Below are 23,915 nucleotides of genomic sequence, written 5' to 3'. Positions count from 1 at the left end.
ATCCCTAATTCAGTCTAGACTATTTATAATTTATATATATATATGTATTTATATATCATTTATTTATATATAGACTATTATTTTGAAATATAATTTATATATATAATTTATTTATATATCGATTATCCCGAAACGTTATCCCGAAACGCTATTCTGAAACGATACCGGTATTAAAATATTTCGTTCCAGTGCCTTGATCGGTACGATGTCCGGTATGGTATTCAAAACATTGCTCCTACCACGTCATATTTGGACTGACATTGTAGATAGACAAAATAAATATTTTATTACAAAAATTAATGTCCAGACTCCAACTCCACCCTCTCTCCCCTTTCCCGCGTATTCCCAAGCCTCCCTCTTTCTCTCCCTTTTCTCTCCGTTTCTCTCCAATTTCTGCACATAGTCCCCCATTTCTGATCTCCCACTTCTCTCCAATTTCTGCACATCCATCTCTCAAAGAAGAAGTCGACGCACATCTTGAACAGAGAATATGATATAGCTTCCCTATTCACGGACATCTTCACTATTCAGGATTCCTAGCGAGCGCGAGAGAGAGAGAGAGAGCCAACTTCTTCGCCCCCAAGCGATTAGCCTTCCTCACCTGTGCGACCCAAGCCTCTCTACCCTGCTTCATCAATGGCGACCGCGACGACTGTGAAGGACGTTTCGCCTTAATAGTTCGTGAAGGCCTACTCAGCTCATCTCAAGCGATCCGGCAAGGTATGTATATCCACCACCACCACACACACACACACACACACACATATATTACGCTTACATAGCCCGCCTGTTTTTAGAGGAAAAATGGAGTAGAAGATTAGAAGCCGTAAGAAAACAAGGCTCTTATTTTTTTGGTAGCTGATTTATGGCTGATATGGGTTTTTGGATTTGGCCCTAATTTTTATTTTTTCTCCAAACATGAGCTTTATTACGATGTTATGACCATATTAATGAGATTGGTTTTGATTGCCGTGAGTCTTACTTATGATTGCTGAGTCGGGTCTGTATTTTTGGGCTTTTTGTTGGCTGGGGACAACCGAGGAAAATAACAGACAATGAAGAAGTTTTATTTTTATTTTTGTGGCTGCTTTATTATAGTTGTTTAGCAAATAAATAGCTAGGTTAACATAGTGCAATGCATTCTTGTAATACCCAACTGTTTTTCCAAGAATTAATTGATCTAATCTAGTTTCTACGCCACTTCAATATCTATCTGCTTTTTCAAGTGTAGTGTGTTGATTTTTTTGATAAGTTAAAATTTTTACTAAGCACAATTGTAACATACGGGTCTAAATTTAGGGCTTAAAACTAGTATTTTATTTATTTATTTATTGGTATTTTATTTTCTTTATATTTATTTATTTATTTTAGATTTTGTGATAACAGATAGATCGATTTAGTGATTCCTTCCCTTTTAAAACTTCGAATATTCTATCCACTTAGTCCCCGTGCTAGTTTCGGTTTTCAGAGTGTGAGATCAACTCCAATTCAAACTCTTCTAACCCTCTCAGAATCTGTATCCACGAAAGAGTAGGCTCCTAAAGTTTAGGCAATTTCAAATTTCAGCCAATCTCCTTAGGATTCACGTCGTCTTCTCCCATCGCCTATAAGAAACTCACTAAGCATCTGTGTTGCACACATCGAAATACCAGAGAAACAACTTTTCCGCTTAAGCCTTTTTGCTGCCCAGTCATCGCCGACCACCCTCGGACGTCGGAGCGCAACCCACGGCGCCAGAAAACGCTGACCAACCCAACCCCGTTGAAACCAACTCGTTACGGTATAGTCCCCGACGAGATCTCTTCCTTCCCGTGAATTTCATTGTTTCGGTTTAACTCCCTCACTCTCTTTTTCTCTCTCTCTTGCATCGCGCCACTGCTCAGAGGACCCATTTGCGTCGTCGGTCACTTCCAACCACTCCAGAGCCGCCGTCGCCTTAGCCTTCTTCTCTCGGTGAGCATCGCTGAACCATTTCCTTCATTCTGTTCAACCCTTCTGCAACTGCAATGAGAATGTCTTTCCCCCGTAGCCTTTAATCCTCTTATTTGATTTTAATCAGTTTCCCATAATACCCATGCCCCTTTAGGATGATTTCCAGAATACCCCTTTTTGCTCATAGGCCTCCGTAAATCAGTTTTCCTTATAATTTCAGTATAGCCTACAATACATATGGGAGACTTCATGTTTTAAATCTGTGCATTACGTTGTCTGTTTTACTACGGGCTGGGTGAGTTTTATTAAACATATGATTTAAATTGGATTTGCTTTAAGTGTGGACTGTGTTGTAAGAGTTATTGCTAAAAGGGTCCACATTTATGGTAATCAGGGGGAAGTTTACAAACTATTTTACAGCAGCAAGTCTAAAAGGATTTTAAAGTATATTTTAAAGTATTTTTTTTAACTATTGTTGGGTCCATTATTTAATTAATATTTCAATTGACTTTAACTAAGATTTTTATAAAGTGATTAAGTTATGTGTAGTTAGAAGTCAAGGAATATGTGATGAGTTTGAATAAATACTATTACATATGATTTCAAGTATTTAGAATGCTATGACACATCTTTCTAGAAAGGTTAGTGATGATTAGCACTTCGTTTAGGTAACGCGCTACAAGTGGGAAATCAGGAAGCAGCGTTAAGAGGTAAATAGTATGATCATATTAATAAATGTGAATTGTGAATATTATTATTATGTATGAAAATGTGATGTGCTTATGATTGTTAACTACGCTACGTTAAGAGGCAAGTCAAGGTTAGTTTACTTTTCAATCTCAGATGAAATATGAGATTATGCTTGAGTGAATGAAATTATTGTTTGATTGATTTAATGTTACTAAATTCATATGAAAGCCATGAAATGTTGAAGTGGTAGTTCAAAGTCAAGTATGCCATGTAATAGTCAGATTACGCAAGCCATGTTCATGAAATACTTAGGTTATATATGTCATGTTTGTGTAATACTTAGTCCATGTATGCCATGTTCAAGTAGTACCTGGATCATGTATGCCTTGGAACGTCATAAAACCATCATAGCATGTTATGTAATATCACGTTATACTATGCCATGTAAAAGAATATGCCATGTACAAGAATATGCCATGCCATGTCATGTTACGCCATACCATGTACAAGATTTTGCCATGTTAGAAATGTTCATGAAGCCTAATCAAATCTCATGCATTAAGAAAGATAAGAAATGTAACGGTTACCATAGACTCAAGTGTGGTTAACCCCAAGTTTAGTGAAACACGGACTCAAGCATGTTTCGCTCCGTGATATGCAAGATCAGTGAAACACGGACTTAAGTGTGTTTCACTCCATGTTATGCAAGTTAAGTGAAACACGGACTCAAGCATGTTATGCAAGTTAAGTGAAACACGGACTCAAGCGTGTTTCACTCCATGTTATGCAAGTTTAGTGAAACACGGACTCAAGCGTGTTTCACTCCATGTTATGCAAGTTTAGTGAAACACGGACTCAAGCGTGTTTCATAAGTTAAGTGAAATACAGACTCAAGCGTGTTTCACCCCATGTTATGCAAGTTAGTGAAACACGGACACAAGCGTGTTTCACTTCATGTTAAGACAAGATAACCAAGATATTATGCATTTCACAATGACATGTTTTGTTTATATATGCTTCCACTTATGTTAATAAATGAAATGTATGCTATGTAAGTCTGTGATGATATATATATGTAAAATCTTTCAGAAGATCATGTTACGTGTTTGATTGAAATTCATGAAGCTGTATGTATATTATGAAGGGTATCATAGAAATGTAATGTATGTTAGGCAAATACTATATTTTACGATACGATGTACTACTTACTGAGTATTCAACTCATTATTTTTGTGTCTTTTTATTTTCTTCCATGTCTGATTCTCGTAGATGATGTCTATGATGATGAAGAGCTGGATGGCCAGGAGTAGATCTAGTACCAAGACTTAGGAATGAATAAGTGATTTTATCACCAGAATTAGATTTCTTTTACGTCATTCATAGGATTAGTTTATGTTCCTTTATATTTCGTTCAAGTTTCCAAAACAATTATGTTCAATTCAGTTTTAACGTTTTGATGAATTTCAATAAATGAGGTAATTCAGGATATGAATCTCTTTACCGGGCATAATGTTTTAAATGTTGGTAATATCTCTATCCTACGGGAAGGGGGTGTTACAACAATGTAATAGGCGAATCCCAAGTACACAGGAAGTATACAAAAAAAACACTTAGTTACATTCTAATACTAGAAAAGCGAAGACAATGACTCGTTTACAACCCCTCCCTTGAGTACAATAGCAGAGAACCAGCTAATTAGAGTGCTTATAAAAAACTTCCAAAATGCATCTCTATTTCATTCCCTATCATTAAAGCACCTCTCATTTCTCTCTAACCAAATACACCACATAATACACTAAGGCATCATTTTCCATGCAGTTGCCACTTGGGAACAAGTTTGCATTTGAAAGTTGGTCCAACTTGCTAGAAAATTGACCACTACTTCTGGCATAACCCAGCTCAACCCAACCCTTCCAAACACTCCATCCCACAACACTTTAGCCATTTCACAATGAAGTAGTAGATGGTTCACTGATTCCGCTTCTTTCTTTTACATAAAGCATTAATCCAAAACAATCATTCCTCGCTTCCTCAAGTTATCTATAGTCTGAATATTCCCTATTGCTGCTATCCATACAAAAAAAGTCACCCTTGTCAGAACATGAGCCTTCCAAATCCTCTTCCAAGGAAAGCAAATATGGTTCTGATTTAGTATCACCTTACTGTAAACTTTTTAGAGGCTGTTTGTCTCCAACATAGTTGGTCCCTACCCTGTCTTCTTATCTCCATTGAATACAATAATCTGAAAAAATCAGTAACCTCCTCTACTTCCCAATCCTGGGTAGATCTGGAGAAACTTACATCCCAAAGCACCACTTCATTGGAAAAACCCATCAACTCTGAAACTGAAGCTTGCTTATTAGTCGCCAGTCTGGAGACAACCGGAAAGGCTCTAGACAATTCAGTATCCTCACACCAAACATCAGACCAGAATCTGATTTTTGAACCATCGCCAACCGAGAAATTAACTTGTTTCAAGAAACAACCCCAACCTTTCCTAATAAACTTCCATAGACTCACTCCAATATGAACCCCTACATTCCTTGGTACACCAACCTCCCCAATCACTACCATACTTTGGATCAATCAGCCCCCTCCACAATGCTTCCTCTTCCCCATGGTATCTCCATAGCCACTTCCCCAGCAAAGCTTTATTAAAACTACATAAGCTATGAATACCCAAACCTCCATCAACAATTGGGCAACAAAATTTTCTCCAACTCACTAGGGGAGTTTTAGTCTCTCCTCTCCCATGTCTCCCCACAAAAAATCTCTATACAATTTTTCAATATGATTGGCCACACCAACTAGTAAAGGGAATAAAGAAAGGAAGTAGGTAGGAATATTAGAGAGAGTACTCTTTATAAGAGTAATCCTAACCCTTTAGATAAATGTCTTTTTCCATGCTGCCAACTTCCTCTCTATCTTCTCGACCACCCCATCCCAAATGTGGTTGGCCTTAAAAGATGCCCCCATCGGTAGTCCTAAATATTTTATGGGCAGAAAAGCAACTTTGCACCCCAGAAATTCTGCCAAATGATCAATATTATGGACTTTTCCCACTGGTACTGTAACATACGAGTCCAAATATAGGGCTTAAAACTAGTATTTTATTTATTTATTATTATTTTATTGTCTTTATATTTTTTTTATTTTATCATTTTAGAATTTATGCTAACAGATAGATTAAATTAGTGATTCCTTTCCCTTAAAACCTTCGTATACTCTATCCACTTAGTCCCCGTATTAGATTCGGTTTCCAGTTTGAGATCAACTCCAACTCAAACTCTTCAAACCCTCTCAGAAACTGTATCCACGTAAGAATAGGTTCTAAAGTCTAGGCAACTTCAAATTTCAGCCAATCTCCTATAGGTTCACGTTGTTCCCTCCCATCACCTATAAGAAACTCACAAAGCCTCTGTGTTGCACACATTGAAATACCCAGAGAAACAACAATTCCGCATAAGCCTTATTTCTGCCCAGCCATCGCCGACCACCCTAGGACGTCGGAGCACAACCCACGGCACTAGAAAACGCCGGCCAACCCAACCCCGTTGAAACCACTCCTTTTCGGTAAGTCCCCGACGAGATCTCTCCCTCGTGATTTTCCCTGTCTCGGTCTAACTCTCTCACTCTCTTTCTCTCTCTCTCTCTCTTGCATCGCACCACTGCCCAGAGGACCCAATTGCGTCACCGGTCACTTCCAACCACTCCAGAGCCGTCGTCGCCTCAGCCTTCTTCTCTCAGTGAGCATCGCACAACCATTTCCTTCCTTCAGTTCAACTCCTCTGTAAGCAATGAGAATATTCCCCCCCTCCCCCCCGGTAGCCTATATCTTCCCTTATAATCAGTTTTCCCATAATACCCATGCCCTTTAGGATGATTTTCCATAATACCCTTTGCTCATAGGCCTCCGTAAATCCTACTAAAGAGACTTTCTTTATAATTTCAGTGTAGCCTACAGTGCCTATGGGAGACTTCATGCTTTAAATCTGTGCATTACACTGTCTGTTTTCCTATATGGGCTGGGTGAGTTTTATTAAACATATGATTTAAATTGGATTTGCTTTAAGTGTGGGCTGTGTTGTAAGAGTTATTGCTCAAAGGGTCCACATTTATGGTAATCAGGGGGAAGTTTACAAACCATGTTACAGCAGCAAGTCTAAAGGGATTTTAAACTATATTTTTAAAGTATTTTTTTTAAAACTATTGTTGGGTCCATTATTTTGTTAATATTTCAATCGACTTTAACTAAGATTTTTATAAAATGATTAAGTTATGTTTAGATAGAAGTCAAGGAATATGTGATGAGTTTTGAATAAATACTATTACATATGATTCCAAGTATTTAGAATGCTATGACACATCTTTCTATAAAGGTTAGTGATGATTAGCACTTCGTATAGATAACGCGCTACAAGTTGGAAATCAGGAAGTAGCGCTAAGAGGTAAATAGTATGATCATATAAATGCATGCGTACTGTGAATATTATTATTATGTATGAAAATATGATGTGCTTATGATTGTTAACTGCGCTACGCTAAGAGACAAGTCAAGGTTAATTTACTTTTCGATCTTTGATGAAATACGAGATTATGCGTGAATGAATGAATTTGTTGTTCGATTGATTTAATGTTACTAAATTCATATGAAAGCCATGAAATGTTCAAGTGGTAGTTCAAAGTCAAGTATGCCATGTAATGGAATAGTCAGATTACGCAAGCCATGTTCATGAAATGCTTAAGCTATATATGCTATGTTTATGTAGTACTTAGATCATGTATGCCATGTTCATGTAGTACCTGGATCATGTATGCCTTGGAATGCCATAAAACATTCAGAGCATGTTAGTCCCGTTATACTATGCCATGTTGATTGGGCGAAACTCCTTCAACTCCAAAGCACCCACTCTCTTGGAATCAAGGCAATAAAAGTGGCATTCGAAGTCTTCTCGAACTTTTGAAACTCATAAAATTCATGAAATACCTTCATCACATCCTCCCGCACAATCTCCCAACAATCTTGGAAGAATGCCATAGAAAACCCATTCGGCTCGCGAGCTTTGTCTCTCCTCATTCCACAAACCACCCGATGCACCTCAAGCTCTTGAAATGGCCTCTCAAGCCAACTTGCTCAAAAATCATCCACCGTTGCAAAGTTCAATCCATCAATCTTAGGTCTCCAAGCTTTCGTCTCACTTAGGAGAGAACTAAAAAACTGCACAGCATGCTCTTGGATCTCGGCAGGTGAGGATAGCAGATTATTTTCAGTTCTTAACATCTCAATAGCATTGTTACGTCTATGAGAATTAGCCATTTTATGAAAGAAGCTAGTGCACTTATCTCCCTCTTTTAAGCCAAAGAACTCTCGACTTTTGCCTTATTAAGACATCACCAACGCAAATAACAAACTCCACCACAACAGAGCATGAGGAGGAATGAATGCAGCTGAGCAACAACCCACTACTGTGTCAGTCTGGAATACGGCTGCATAACAGAATGGAGCACCACTACTGTGTAATATTCTAGAATTCTGCTGTATAACAGAATGGACAGATGTCATGTATTGAGTGGAAAGAATATTCTGGTTGTTACTCAGTGCCTCTATAAATAGAGGACTTTCGTGTATTTGCTGATCAATGAAAATACAAAAGATTAAGTCCAAACAATCTGTGTATGGCCTTTCTACAAACATCTAGTGTGCTGTCGTTTTCTTTATGGTAATCAGAGCCAAAAAGGACGAACGTCCCGTCTACAATGGCGACTTCAAAAAAACTTTCCTCCAACTCTGTAAGTTCGTCTATCATTACTGCAGCATCACACCTTGTTAATCTCAAGCTTACCATAGAGAACTATCCTCTATGGAAAGCTCAAATTGTCCCATTCCTAAAAGGTCACAAACTGTTTGGGCACGTTGATGGTTCTCATCCGATGCCTGAACCTCTTCTTGCCAACGAACCCAATCCTGCTTATGATCAATGGCTACTACAAGATCAACTCATAATTTCAGCCATTAATTCCTCTCTCTCGGAATCTGTCCTTACTCAAGTCCTTGACTGTACTACCTCACAGCAAGTATGGTCGACTCTTCAAAATCTGTACTCAGCACAATCTTCAGCACATCTCATGAACACTCAATTCCAACTAGCTACTCTGAAGAAAGGAGCTGAATCCATTACAGAATATTACAATAAAGCCAAAAATCTCTCCTCTCAACTTGATGCTGCAGGTCATTCTCTCTTAGATTCAGAATTCACTATATTTCTTTTAGCTGGACTAGGGACAGATTATGAGTCATTGGTTACCTCCTTAACCACTCGTCCAGATCCACTCACTCCTCATCAACTCTACAGCTACCTCTTAAATCATGAGTCCAGACTCTCTCACCAAACCAACTCTCTTCTCTCAAATACCTCCATTTCCGCTAACAACACTGCCATTCGACCTCCTTCCTCACCTAGACGTGGTCGTTCTAATAATTTTCGTGGTGGTCGTAGAGGACGTGGCTTTGGTCGAGGGAACACCTCTTCTCGTGGCTCAGGTCCTTCTTCCAATTTTTTCATCAATCAGTCTGATAACCGTCCCCTATGTCAGGTGTGTCATAAACCAGGGCACACTGCCCTCCTCTGCTATCATCGTTTCAATCATTCTTATCAGGCCTCACCACCACCAAATTTGGCTGCCCATTTCACTGCAATTCCTCACTCCACAACAATGAACTCGAGCTGGTTCCCGGATACTGCAGCAACACATCATTTCACTCCAGATTACAACAATCTCAACCTTGATTCTGTCTCTTATCAAGGCTCTGACCAGGTCAGCATCGGAGATGGCTCCTCACTGCCCATCCAAAACATTGGCACTGCTCAGCTTCACTCGTCTACTGGCAATTTTCTCTTAACTCAACTTCTTCATGTTCCTTCTATATCTAAAAATTTATTGTCCGTTCGACAATTTTGTCAAGATAATAATGTTTTCTTTAAATTTCATTGTGATCATTTTGTTGTGAAGGATTCTCGCACCCGGGTAACACTGCTTCAGGGTCCCGTTGAAGGCTTGTACGTCTTTCCATCTTCCGCTGCTGCTACTGCTTCCTCTTCTTTACCTCAAGCTCTTCTCACCACAAAAACAACAAATCATCTTTGGCATCTTTCTACTTGGTCACCCTTCATCCAGGATTACGGCACTCACCCTCAACCGGTTTCATCTTCCTTCCAACCATGGTCAACTCCTCTGTTCTGCATGCGCACAAGCCAAGGCCCATGCCTTACCTCATCCCTTGTCTCCTACTCGTGCGTCTAAGCCATTTGAACTTCTTTTTATGGATGTATGGGGCCCCGCTCCAATTTTATCTTCAAAAGGATGTCGGTTTTACTTTTCAATAGTTGATGATTATTCCAAATATATTTGGTTCTTCCCTATGCAATCCAAATCTGATGTTTCCACTTTATTTCTTGCCTTTTCCAATTACGTGAATAATTATTTCTCCTCCAAAATTATTTCTGTGCAATCTGATTGGGGAGGTGAGTTTCGACCTCTTCACAATATTTTCAATAAAATTGGGATTTCTCATCGAGTCACGTGCCCTTACTCTCATCAACAAAATGGAAGTGTCGAACGTCGACACCGACACATTGTTGAAACTGGCCTCTCTCTTATGGCTCATTCTTCCATGCCTCATATATATTGGGTTGAGGCTTTTCAAACCGCCACATTTCTAATAAATAGAATGCCCACTCTCATTCTTCAAAACAACTCCCCTTATGAGGTCTTAATGGGCCATGCACCAGACTACTCATTTCTAAGAGTTTTTGGTTCCTTGTGTTGGCCCAACTTGAGACCATTTAATAAACATAAAATGGACTACAGGTCCAAGCCGTGTGTGTTCATAGGTTACAGTCCTGATCACAAAGGTTACCTGTGTCTACATGTCTCCTCGGGTCGTATATACATTTCACGTGATGTAACTTTTCATGAAAATACATTTTCGTTTGCAACTCAGTCGTCCACTGCACATGGGCCTCTTATTTCTTCTTCTGGCCCTTTAGTCCCTCTCATTTCGGTTCCGCACAATACTCCCGCATCATCTTGTTCCTCTCCGAGCCCACATATTGGCTGCAGCCCATCTCAGCCCAGACCCAATTCTCCTTCCTCTTCATCTAGGGCTTCGACTCTCTCTTCCTCGCAAACAGACCCTCGTTCGTCCTCCATAGACTCTGACCAATCTATTTCCCAACACTCATCCTTCCTTAATTCTTCATCTTCTTCCGATAACCCCTCCTCTCCTTCTACTTCTCATCCGATGGTGACAAGAGCCAAGTCTAACATCCATCGTCCTCTGGTTCGTTCCGATGGCACGGTGCCATGGCCTCCACCCAAACCCAGTCTCTCACACACCTCCTCCGTGTCTCCCAAAATAATTTCCTCTGTTTCCATTCCTGAAGAACCCAAATCATTCACTGAAGCCTCCAAATACCCCAAATGGAGGACAGCCATGCATCTTGAATTTCAAGCCTTAATGAACAACCGAACGTGGGTTCTTGTTCCTTCATCTCCTCACTATAATGTCCTGGCCTCCAAATGGATCCTGAAATCCAAACGCAGAGCTGATGGCTCCCTGGAACGCCGCAAGGCCAGACTTGTGGCCAAGGGGTTTCATCAACAACCTGGCTTGGATTACTCAGAAACATTTAGTCCCGTTGTGAAACCAGTCACCATCCGTCTCATTCTCTCCCTTGCAGTCACTTCTAACTGGCCCCTTCATCAATTGGATATACAAAATGCCTTCTTGCACGGAGATCTTGAAGAGGCAGTGTTCATGTGTCAGCCACCCGGGTTCGTTCATCCAGAACATCCTAATCATGTCTGTAAGTTGCTCAAATCCATCTATGGTTTGAAACAGGCCCCTAGGGCCTGGTTTGCTAAACTATCTGATGTTTTAATTTCACTCGGATTTCATGGTTCTCGATCAGATTCTTCACTGTTTATCTTGAACACTTCTGCTGGTTCTATTTACCTCCTCATTTATGTCGATGATATCATAGTTATGGGTTCCAGTAGTGCACTTATCTCTGATTTTATTCTTTCTCTCAGTTCATATTTCCCAGTTAAGGACTTAGGGTGTTTACATTATTTCCTAGGAATTGAAGTAACCCGTAACTCCTCTGGTCTTTTCTTATCTCAGTCTAAGTACATCTGTGATCTTCTCACTCGTGTTAAAATGCATGCTTCTAAACCAGTCTCCACTCCAATGTCAACATCTACTAAACTGACTGCGTTAGATGGTTGTACTTTTGAAGATGCTCAACTATACAGAAGTGTGGTTGGAAGTCTTCAGTACTTAGCATTCACCCGTCCAGACATCTCATTTGCAGTTAATCGTGTGTGTCAATACATGCACTGTCCACGGCTGCCCCACTGGCAAGCTGTTAAAAGGATTTTACGTTACCTAAATAATACTCAAAATCTTGGTTTGTGCTTCTCTTCATCTTCTTCTCCAACACTGTCAGCCTTCTCTGATGCTGACTGGGCCGGCTGCCCAGATGACTGCAGATCCACAGGTGGTTTTTGTGTGTATTTTGGCACTCACCTCATTTCCTGGGGTTCAAAAAAACAGCCAACTATAGCCAGATCTTCCACAGAGGCTGAATACAAGTCAGTAGCAAATACTACGTGTGAAGTTCTTTGGCTTCAGTCGTTACTCAGTGAACTGGGTGTTGTCCTCAAACAGCCCCCCACACTATGGTGCGATAATTTAGGTGCTACATACTTATCGGCAAATCCAGTCCTTCACTCTCGCACCAAACATGTTGACTTGGATTATCACTTTGTTCGTGATAGAGTAGCAGCAAAGACTCTTCAAGTATCTTTCATTTCCACCAAGGATCAAATTGCAGACATTCTTACGAAGCCACTGTCAACTGCACGATTCCATCTTCTTCGATCAAGCCTCACTCTTCAAACAGTGAGGCTAGACTCGCGGGAGGGTATTAAGACATCACCAACGCAAATAACAAACTCCACCACAGCAGAGCATGAGGAGGAATGAATGTAGTTGAGCAACAACCCACTACTGTGTCAGTCAAGAATACGGCTGCATAATAGAATGGAGCACCACTACTGTGTAATATTCTAGAATTCTGCTGTATAACAGAATGGACAGATGTCATGTATTGAGTGGAAAGAATATTCTGGTTGTTACTCAGTGCCTCTATAAATAGAGGACTTTCGTGTATTTGCTGATCAATGAAAATACAAAAGATTAAGTCCAAACAACCTGTGTATGGCCTTTCTACAAACATCTAGTGTGCTGTCGTTTTCTTTATGCCTCCATAATATTTCTTCCATCAAAAGAACCCTCTCAAGTTCTATTTTTACTTCGTTCTTGCTAGACAAACTCCCCTCACTATCCCCATCAGCTTCCAAGGATTGAACCTCATCTCAAAGGGCTTTTTTCTGCTGCTCAACATTCCCAAAAACCTCCTTATTCTATATCTTCAAATCAGCTTTTAAAGCTTTGAGTTTACTAGCCAAAACAAAACTAGGAGTCCCCTCAAACTGATATGACAGCCACCAACTTTTTACCTTATCAACGAAGCCCTCCACTTCCAGCCACATATTCTCAAACTTAATGTACCGTTTGCCCTCATGAATACCCCCACACTCGAGAATAATGGGAAAGTGGTCCAATCCTACCCTTGGAAATCGTTTTTGGCACAACTTTGGATAGTGAGCTTTCCAGGACGATGATACTAAAAATCTGTCCAATCTTGAACTGCCTCTAGAATTGGACCACGTATACTCACCCCCCACCAACGTCAAATCCAATAGTTTCAAATCAAAGATCAGCTGTGAGAAAACCTCCATAGCTATAGTCATCGAAGATAGACCCTCCCGCTCACTTGGGAATCGAACTATATTGAAATCCCCACATATACACCAAGGTAAATCCCATACAGAATACAACCCTGATACTTCATCCCACAGCAAGTTTCTATCCTGATCCCTATTGGGACTGTATACACTTGCTATGCCCATGACCACCCATCTTCCATGTTTCTTAATACACATGCCACCAAGTAATTTCCATTGCACTCTTCTACCATCTCGACAACTCTACTATCCCACTTGACTAGCACTCCACCAAAAGCACCCGAAGAGGCTAAATAAGTCTAGCTTACAAACGAACCTCTCCACATGCTACTAATTACATTCCTATCAATAATTTCCAATTTTGTTTCTTGGAGGCATACGACATCGATCTTCCAACTATGAATAATGGACCTAATGTGAAGGTGTTTATTGACATTATTGATCCCCCTTACATTCCAAGACAATATTTTAGGCTTCATTAACTAGAATAGCTTCCATCCCCTTTGATCTGTCCCTCCCCAATGTACCCTCCTTATTGTCATAATTAATAGAACAATGCAATCTTTTCAACTCCCGCTCCTTTCTCACATATGACTTCTTAGCAGTGGATCGACCAGCTTCAATGTCAACTAAAAGTGCCATCAATTGTTCTTTATAACCATCATAAAAGAGACCCACACAACTTTGAATCTCCTCCACTTTTTTAAAAACCTAGTTTGAAGTTTCCTTGGACACACTCTGAAGAGGAGTCATCTATAACGGTGATGAACTACCCATCTCCTCCTCATAAATAGCTACTTCAAGCTATGGGTCCGAAACCAACCTATCTTGCTTTTCCATTTCAGGCAGTTCAAACTAAACCTGCCTGCTTCCTTCTAAATTCAGAAAATGCTTCAGTAGACAATTACCCCCTTCCACCATCCTCGTGTGAGTGACCACAGAGGTCAGAACCTCATTTTGTCCCTCAGCAGCCTCGAAAATTTCCCCTGCCTCCCTTTCTAGGACATGGTGGACCATCTCTAACCCACCCGAGGCTTCATCTGTACCTATCGACTCTTTCTGTGCCAGAGGTGGAAACACCTGTGCTACTATCGGCGCTGTTACAGTGTCTCGGTAATGTCTTGTGTGTTGCTCTCATTCATATACGTCTACTTTATGCTCTTGTATGAGGTTTTGGTGGTTCTTGTTATATGATCTGGAATTTTTTTGTTTTTTAAATCAAAGTTTCGGCTGACTGTATGCCCGGGGGTTTCTGGAATTATTTTTCAGTACAATTAGGATAGGCAGAAAAATAGTTGAAACGTGCACCTCAAATGCATGCTGTTTTGATGCACGATATCTAACAGCCTTTTGGCCATTCTTTGGCATGTTTCTTAATTGGAAGTTTAAGTTGTATCCTACATTGTAATTCGGTGTGGTTGTATGCTGTTTTTATTACATGTGAACTAATTTTCCTTTTCATTTATCTTTTGTGAGCAGATGGAGCTGCCGGAGTGGGCAGATATTGTGAAGACTGCAAGGTTTAAGGAACCGGCTCCTTATGACCCTGATTGGTATTATGTGAGAGCTAGTAAGAATTGTCTCCTCTCTTCTTTCATCCTGGTCTGCATCCTAAACAGTTTCTCTTATGCCCGTGGTCTGCAATGTGCTTATATATTTTTTATGTCTCCAAATCTTGTGCAGCCTCCATGGCAAGGAAGATCTACCTGAGAGGAGGTCTTGGTGTTGGTTCTTTTAGAAGGATTTATGGTGGGGGTCAGAGGAATGGAAGTCGTCCACCCCATTTCTGCAAGAGCAGTGGTTCCGTTGCTCGCCACTCTCTACAACAGTTGCAGCAAATGAACATTATTGACGTTGACCCAAAGGGGTGAGCTCAACATTATTTAAACCATTTTTCTATTGCAAAGATTAAGGTGATCACACTTGGTATAGACAATGATGCGAAAACGTTAGATGCTCCTTTTTATGCATAGAACACAGATTTAGTATGTTTTGCTTGAATTGGTGCTTAAATCCCCATCAAGCAAAACACACGACCTTTAGAGGGAGGCTAATAGCTTGAGAGATATTGATAGCTGTCTTCTGATAGCTGTCTTATGAAGTAGTATGTTTTGCTTGAATTGGTGTTTAAATTCTGAAGGTCGTATGTTTTGCTTGAATTGGTGCAATTAGATGAAATAATTTAATTATAATTTGATTATTAATTAAGATATGAATTGTAGAATTGCAAAATATGATAAAAATAAATTAGGTAAAAAAATAATAAAAATATTGAATTAATAATATTTTTTTATTATTTTGGCTAATAAATGGATAATCCAATGTGAGAATTAGTTTTGAGTGGAATAGCCAAATGCAAAATCATGTCATTATGCAAATTTTATATTTGCATTTGCATAATCCAATGCTAATGCTTTAAAAGTCAGTATGTAAAATAGACAATGAAATTTGGTGATGTATTTTAAAGGATAAGATAAAGGAACCCTTGTGAATGCTCTTAAGGGAGAGCAGGTGCCATGTTTACTTAATATGGGTATTACAGAAATACCCTTTTCCATTGTAATGAGATTAACGAAAACTGGAGAGTTGTATAAAAAGAGACTGAATTGTATTTATTACTATCGCAAGTAAATACATGATTCTTGTTTGGAGGTGCTGATTTCTTGAAAATCAGAAATTTCTTCATCTTCTTTCTCATTTTGTTTCTTAAATTTCTTTCTTTCTTTTGCATTTACACTGGAATAATACGAATTACAACTGGCGGGACCATAGCAATGACATCGTTTAAAGCATTGGATACATCTCTTTCAAAATTAAGGATGAATTCTACTTTATCAGCTGTTTCAAGCATTGGCCAAGCAGGAGTAGGGATGGATGGAATCTTGTTTTACTTTTATAAACTGAAGATGAAGTACTTTATAAATCTGAACTTTTTGGGATATTCAAAAATTTTAACTGTTTTGCAGGAGTTGTTCTCTTGCACGTGGAAACTACCTTTGTTTTCTTAGCTTCGGTGTCTACCAATTATGCAAGCTAAAAATGGAAGCTTTTAAGCTCTGTAGTTAATTTATATTCTCATAAAGGTTGTCGACAATTTATATACATTGCAGAATTAATGACAAAATGCATACCTGGAGACCTGTTTAAGTAAGATAGGAATTACAACATATTTCCAGCCACAAAAATCTGGCTGGAGCATTTACAAGCAAATACCAGTAACATTACTAATCAAAGGTAAAATAGTATTAATATCACACTGCTTTCATATTCAGATAAGTTGACTGAGCTGATGGTCTGGCGATGACAGAAGTGAAGAGTTTATGCTACCTTCATCCTTCTTGATTTGCAGAAGCTTGTCTTAGACACACCATGGAAAACTAAGGAAATGAGCCCTATCCATTCCCTCATTGTAACGACCCCAGTAAGTATGATGATATGTGACATGATACCACGCTGATGCTTTTGCTTTTGCTTTTGCATTATAAGTGTAAGAATCATCTCCCTTATCGAACCAGGTCCTGGCTTCCTTTCTTAAGGAATACATAGCATATTTAATTGCATCTATAATTCCCTTCCTATCAAGACGTTTTGGCATTTTCAAAATGTTGCCACTAAGTATTTCAGCTTCAGTTTTGATCCCATAATAGTCCATCAAATTCCCCAACTTGTAATCATAGTTAGTTTTGTATTTCAAAGCATCACTGAGATAGTCCTGAAAGCCGTCTACTTCCATGTCAGAGTCATAATACTGTTTTGCTGTTTCCAAAGTGAAGGGCTTCATAGGACTCGTGGGCAATGCAATGTATTTCACTTAGTGAAAAAGCTTTCCTATAACAGATCTTGATCTGTAGGTCCATTTTTCAGGCTTTTCCATGATACTCATGGGCACGTAGATGAGGAGGTATTTCAGCTGCAACACCAGTTTTCGGGAAGTCAACTGCAATTGAGTATAGCTCAGCAAGTTCCAAACATTTATGGCTCATTGCACTGCAGGGCTCCCTATCTGAAAAACAGTGTGGGCATTTTGGATGACTCCTAAATTTTTATTGACTATGTCGTTGATGAAACACTCCGCTAATTCCTGCAGGACAAAAATGACAGGCTTTCATATGTTAGCTGTGGAAGAAAGTTGTTGCAAAGGACATGGAAATGTGAGAGGTCAGAGCCTTTCATTTGATCCTACTTAACTTTATTTTCTTCACATGAAGATGCAGCTGCAATGCATATTTGTTAAATATTTACAAAGACAGAAGATTTCTAAATTTTGTCTAAACATTTTTTTATGTATAGATGTGCATTTGGAAACAGCTTCTTAGATCACCAAATACTTTTATATGCTCATTGGATGTGCAAGTATAGAGGCAATTATATATACGCTAAATGCTTAATTGTTGTTGAAAAAAGGTAAAATGCAAGTTAATGAAGGCTAGATGCTAGATGATTGCAGCACGATGTATTCTCTCAATTGTAAGCAAATGTGAAGAAAATTATCAGTGATGGCTAATATATATATATATACATACACATATATCATTCCATTCATATTGCAGTTAATATGATAATTACTTGCAGTGACAAACTTGAAATATCAAATTCTAGCACTCGTTCTGTTGTTGCTTTTTCAAATCAAAATGTACAAATAAATACCTCTATCGTAACATCATGATCCAGTTGCAGAGTTGGTGCTGCAATATATTCTGCTGGTTGAGTTGCGGAGGAGGAATTAGATCATGGTCCCAACAGACAAAGTACTTATCTCCATCCAAACTGCTTCCCGAACATTCATTTGGATGAGGTCTAAACACAATTACTCAAATAAGGTTAGTAAAGAGTATGCCAAAATAATGTTGCATATGACTTTTGAATATTGTGGATGAAGAAACAACAATGCAATATAAAAACAAAGTTTAGTCTGAATCTAGTGTCTTCACAAATAGCATATTATACATGACAATGTAAATAGACTATTTATCTTTTAGGGTAATTAACTTTATATGTGTAGTTTCTACTAAAAAAAAATAGATTTTTTTCTTTATCTGTTGATTACATAAGAGCACAAATACGTAGTCATTAATGTTACAGATGCTGCATATAACATTTCATGTTTTAGAAGTAGCTACAATGGGATATTAGAATCTTACCTTTTTCCATTTTGTGGGAAAACAACACAATCCACATTGTGATGTAGAGCAGGCACATTAACAGCTTTTAGTACTTGTACATCTCCTGGGTGTAGACATGGGTTTCTAGCAACAATCACCTCATGTGACATACTAGTTTTGGTTTTAGGGTATATTAGTAATTTTTCCTAGTAAACTTTTATTTTAGAATTTATATTTTTATGAGTATAGTTTTATCAGAATTTATATTTAATTTATCTCTATATTTTCTATTATGGTTGCTATTTATGATTTGTTAGAGTTTTGTTTTAATAAGGATTTCTAAAGTGTTTCAGATTACGTTCACTGCGATGTGTGTTTTGAAAAATTAAAGTTTAAATTTTTCTAGTCTCCAAACCTCATCATTTTGTTAGCCGCTGTTTGACAAATTCAAATCACCAATCCGTAGGTTTCGAGCCCTAGTAGGAGTCTAACTCTCATTAGAAAAACCCTATCAGATAGCCTTTCTATCGTCTTTATAAATCCATCTAAGAATATCTGTTTCAGCACAAGAAAGATACAAAGAAAACTCACTTGTTTTGGAGTTCTCTTCTCTGACCCGCAGCCACCCACTTCTTCTCGCAGTAACTCCACGCCACTCAGAGACGCGGGACTCCCTTCCGGCGTCACAGACGGTGCCGACCAGCCCAGCCCTAGCTCAGCCACCCATTTTCGGTAAGCCGACCGCCATCAGCTCTCTTTTTCTCTTCTTTTGTTTCGGTTTAGTAGTTCCTCTCTCTAAACTCTCTCTCTCTTTCTCTCACTCGGTGCCGCACCACCATAGGAACCCCCAGTCGCGCCGCCGACCACTCCCAGCCACCAGAACCGCCGTCGAGTTAGCCCCTCTCCCTCGGTAAGCTCTTCCATCGCAGCCACTTTCTCTCTCAACTCTCTGTTTTCATTTTTATCAGACATTAGACTTGTTCTCGGGTTCTTGAGGAACCCGTGGGTTCTTTTGTTGGGCCTTGGGCCTTAGGCCCGTATGAGGTTGGGTTTGAGTTTAGTTTCCTGTTTGGGCTCATGTAGTATAGTATTATACTTATGGGCCAGAGTTTTTAACCCTTTTTACAGATTATAGTGATATTTAATTGAGCTTATATTTTAAGTTAGACTTGATCTTATTTTTATTTCAATAATTGTTTTAGTGATTTATATTGAGTTTAATATTACTAGTTGAGTTTATTAAATAAATATATTTAGTTAAAGTTTCTTTTTAATAAATGTTTAAAGAATTGGAAATATGTTTTAAAGTATAATTTTAAGTCTAATATTTGAGTTAATATTCCTTTTGTCAATTTTGTAAGATTTTAATAAAATTTCTATGTTAAGAATTTAATGGAATTTATTAAGTTTCTTATAAGATTTAATAATTACGTTAAGAAATGAAACTTAGTTTAAGAATTTAAGTTTTTGTGAATTATTTTAAAATAGTTCGAGTATTTCTACTAAATTATAAATTAGTATTTTAAGTAATTTAAATACTATGAATTATTGATTTTAGTGTTAAACAAATATTGGTTTGACTATGTTTTAGAATTCCGAATTTAGTTAAGTAAGATATTAGCATTTATTTTAGTTCCAAACAATTTAGTGAGTTATTTATTGAATATAGGTCTCAAGTTACGAAGTATTATTCAAGAAGAAACGCATCGAGGTAAGTAAATTTGATCATAAATTAGGATCATCACAGTTAGCTTATATGTATGTATTATTCAAGCCAGTTCTTTGATAGCCATTATTTATGAACCGCTCATGTACAAGCATGTCATCCAGCATAGCATATGATCATGTCATTCCGCATCATGTTTCAGTTTCAGAAATTATAGTTATGTATGTATTATGTCATGCATCTCATGTGTATAAGACACATAAGCCATCTTAAATTCAAGTGTAAGATAAAAATCAGATCAGTTAATAAGATGGCCATTCAGATGCATGGTACCAATGCAGTTCAGTTTCAGGGTGGGGTGCAAGCCACGAACTCAGTCATGGTTCACCATAGTATGCTAGAATACTATCAGCAGTTCCCCTTGCTGCAGCGGGATGTGGGGTTGGTGCACAACCTTACACACAGGGTTAAGTGTGTTGGCCAGTCAGATAAGTAAGATAAATCAGTCAGTTAATTCAGATAATTCAGTCATACATAGCATAAGCATTAACATGAACAGTCATGAATTTTAAGTTCAGCATGAAAGTTCTTATGAAAATTTTATGTTTATTATGTTTTCGTTATGATAGATTTCTTACTGAGTCATCGACTCATTTTAGTTTATTTTCATGTTTTTAATTACCCAGGTGAAGATGATGATTACGAGCAGGCAGGCTAGGAGTAGAAGGAGCATTTTTGTTTTGTTCAGACTTTCTAAAATAAAATGTGTCTTTTATGACGAATTTATTCAGTTATTTCTTTAATGTTTTTGGGAAGACATTTTTTATTAGACCTTTTATTTCATAATAAATTACTTCAGTTTATTTTTCAATTATGAAATTAGAGAATCGCTTGCTGGGTTATTTTTCATGAAAAATACGTGACACACCTAGCCTACGGGAAGGGGGTGTTACACCTCACCTTCAAAAAAGAAGTTATTTGGGTTTGAACTGCTGACACTAAACATAACAGATGACTGGTTACAGAGCTCTTTACTAAAGCAAGAAACTTCTAGAAATACTTGACCGTATTCCAATGTCTTGGTTTCATCTAGGCATCCCATCATAACCCTTCCATTTGGAACAAATATCCTTGTTCCAAACCTTATGTCCATCAACTTGGATGCACGGAATGTTTGAAGCATCTTTGAAAGAAATGGTTCTATATCTGGCTTGTAGTCACATATAAGCATTTCCTTCAAAACTTTTGCGATGTCTTCTGAGAACATCATCTCCAGTGCCTCTTGTACTCTATACGGATCTGTTAACATGGCATTCAGATGATCTATATAGCCTCCCTTTGCCTTCTTAGAAAAACTTGATCCTTCACTCCAAGGTTAGACAAAAGAGTGATTATCTGGCTATTCAGAAAACAAGGCTGAAACTTACTCCATGCCAGAACATTGAGTTTTGTGTCAAGTGATTTGTATTTGAACAGGCTCTTTCTCAATGACAACTTCACCGATGATGTCGGATCAACAGCCACGACACCAGCGTACCCACCATATTGAATCTGAAATGCTGATGGAATAGAACTGCAGCCTAACTTGAATCTGAAATGCTGATGGAATAGAACTGCAGCCTAACTTTGTTGCCACTTTGCAAGCCAACTCTTGAGATATCTTCCCTATGCCATCTGAGAAACAATACGTGGCTTCTCCCTTCTTAACTTCTACATTGGGAATAACTTCAATTTCATCTATACCAACACTGACAGTTTCTTTAGAAGAGAGCCAAAAGACTGATCCAGTCTGGCACTATATTTTGCCACATTCCTTATATCTCGAAAATCACCCATCCACTCTCTGATAACTACTGCAGTCAGACCTGCTCTTGAAGCAGACATCCAAACAGACTTTTCTCGTACCTGACTGGATGAAAAGGCAAGAAACTCAAACTTCCCATCTCCAATAACTATGCCATTTCTTAAAGTGGATATTATTCTCTCATAAACTCTAGTTCGCTTATCCTCCTTTGCAGATGATGAACGTGGAGATAAAGCTATTGAGTACACTTTATCAAAGTCCTCATCGACAAAAGAGACACGCAGGAAATTGTCAATATCTTCAGGATAATTGCGCAAGACTCTGTTGGAGAGATTCACCTCTGGACCACAGAAGTATACTTTAGATGGAGTAACTTTAACCCTGTGTACATACACCATCCCATCACATAAAGAAATATCAGGAGCTCTAGGAAGTAGCGTAGATGTGGCATATCCTTTAAACTGCTCCTTGAGCAATCTCACAGGTTCATAGCAGCAGTCTCCTAAATGAAACAGCTTGTCCAGGGCACTTTCTATGTACTCAATTTTGGTACTCTTAGGATCGACTAACCGATAAAAATCATCATCAATTGCTGGCCCAGGAACACACCCATGCTGAATTAAGGAGTTGATCTTAAACAAGATTTTATGCAGTTCAAAGCCTATGGGTGGATTCACAATGGGCACAAGACCAGAACTGCAAGAGAAAGGAGACCCTTCCATCAATCCAAGTTGTTCTTCATTTTCTTTATAGTGGACAAAATCAAGGTGGAATTTCGGAAGCTGGAGCTTATTTGGAAGCTCCAAACATAGAGCAGAAGATTGGCCAATACAGCAGAATGGAGTGAAATCAACTTCTCGAACCCACTTATTATGATGTCCAGTAGATACAGCTTTCTCAGAAATCCTTGGAGAACCGAGTAGCTAGCAATATAAACAAGAAATCATTTAGTGAAAAAGAGAGAGTAGCAATTTCGACTCAACAACCATTAATTTCAAGGGATGAGCATAGGTGACCTGGACATGAAATTTCAAACTAGAATGAGATCATCGAAATGTGAAAACAACATTTTATTTGAGTATCTAATAAATATACACATGATATTAACCCAAAACAAAATTAAAAGGGGCTAAAGGTTTCTGCTTCCAACTAAAGGCTTTCTGATACTGGGTTTCATTTTTTCTTTTATTGGAATTTGTATAGAATCGTCATTAGACCTACTGATGAACAGTGGCAATTTATATAACTAGAATAGTGCTAAGGGTGCTGGTAAGAAAGAGTATAGCATCCTATGCATATAAGAGAGAAACCAGATTACTAGCTTCATATGCCTTTATGTAAACTAGAGAATATTGTATGGAGCCCAGATAATTGATGAAACGTTATTTGGGTTAAAGTTTTCACCAGGCTAACCTGAATGAGAAGAAACTTTGTTGCTTGATCACGTGGACAATATAGCTCAATCTTCCAAATGTTCTCATAGGAGATTTCAATCTTGTACTCTACGGAAAGATGGGAAAAGAAGAAATACTATCTTCTAGCTTGATATCAAATTTCACAAAGACATCTTCCTGTTTCCAGAGCACAGAAAAATTATACCTCGAAACCAGATTTCCAAAGCGCAGCACTATATTAGTATCCATGCTCTATAGAAAGATCCTTGGCTCTGGTACAATATCAATGTCAAGTCCCAAGCTTCAACTGCAGTTCCAGTAAACGCACTATATCAGACAATGGGTCGGGGTAGGTTACACAAAGATTAAAGAAAAGACTTTTGCTTTTGGTAAGGACTATAGTTGAAAAATACTTTAGAATTTGGATGCTTCGATACAGAATATGAAAAAAATAC

At 38.4% G+C, this 23,915-nt stretch overlaps 1 protein-coding gene and 1 pseudogene across 1 annotated transcript; one reads left to right on the top strand and one right to left on the bottom strand.

Annotated features, from left to right (window-relative positions):
* The first annotated feature begins 331 nt into the window (after nt 1-331).
* On the top strand, nt 332-16,914 carry LOC109005688 (40S ribosomal protein S19-3-like). Its single transcript, XM_035686849.1, is given in 5 exon segments — nt 332-720; nt 14,974-15,064; nt 15,178-15,361; nt 16,605-16,728; nt 16,844-16,914. Coding segments are annotated over 4 exon segments (396 nt in total). The 5' UTR covers nt 332-636; the 3' UTR covers nt 16,642-16,728; nt 16,844-16,914.
* On the bottom strand, nt 16,763-23,709 carry LOC109005623 (annotated as a pseudogene).
* Nucleotides 23,710-23,915: the final 206 nt, after the last annotated feature.

This window comes from Juglans regia, chromosome 16 (genome assembly GCF_001411555.2).
Source record: "Juglans regia cultivar Chandler chromosome 16, Walnut 2.0, whole genome shotgun sequence".
NCBI classification, from domain to species: Eukaryota; Viridiplantae; Streptophyta; class Magnoliopsida; order Fagales; family Juglandaceae; genus Juglans; species Juglans regia.
This window is presented reverse-complemented; position numbering and strand designations above follow the sequence as displayed.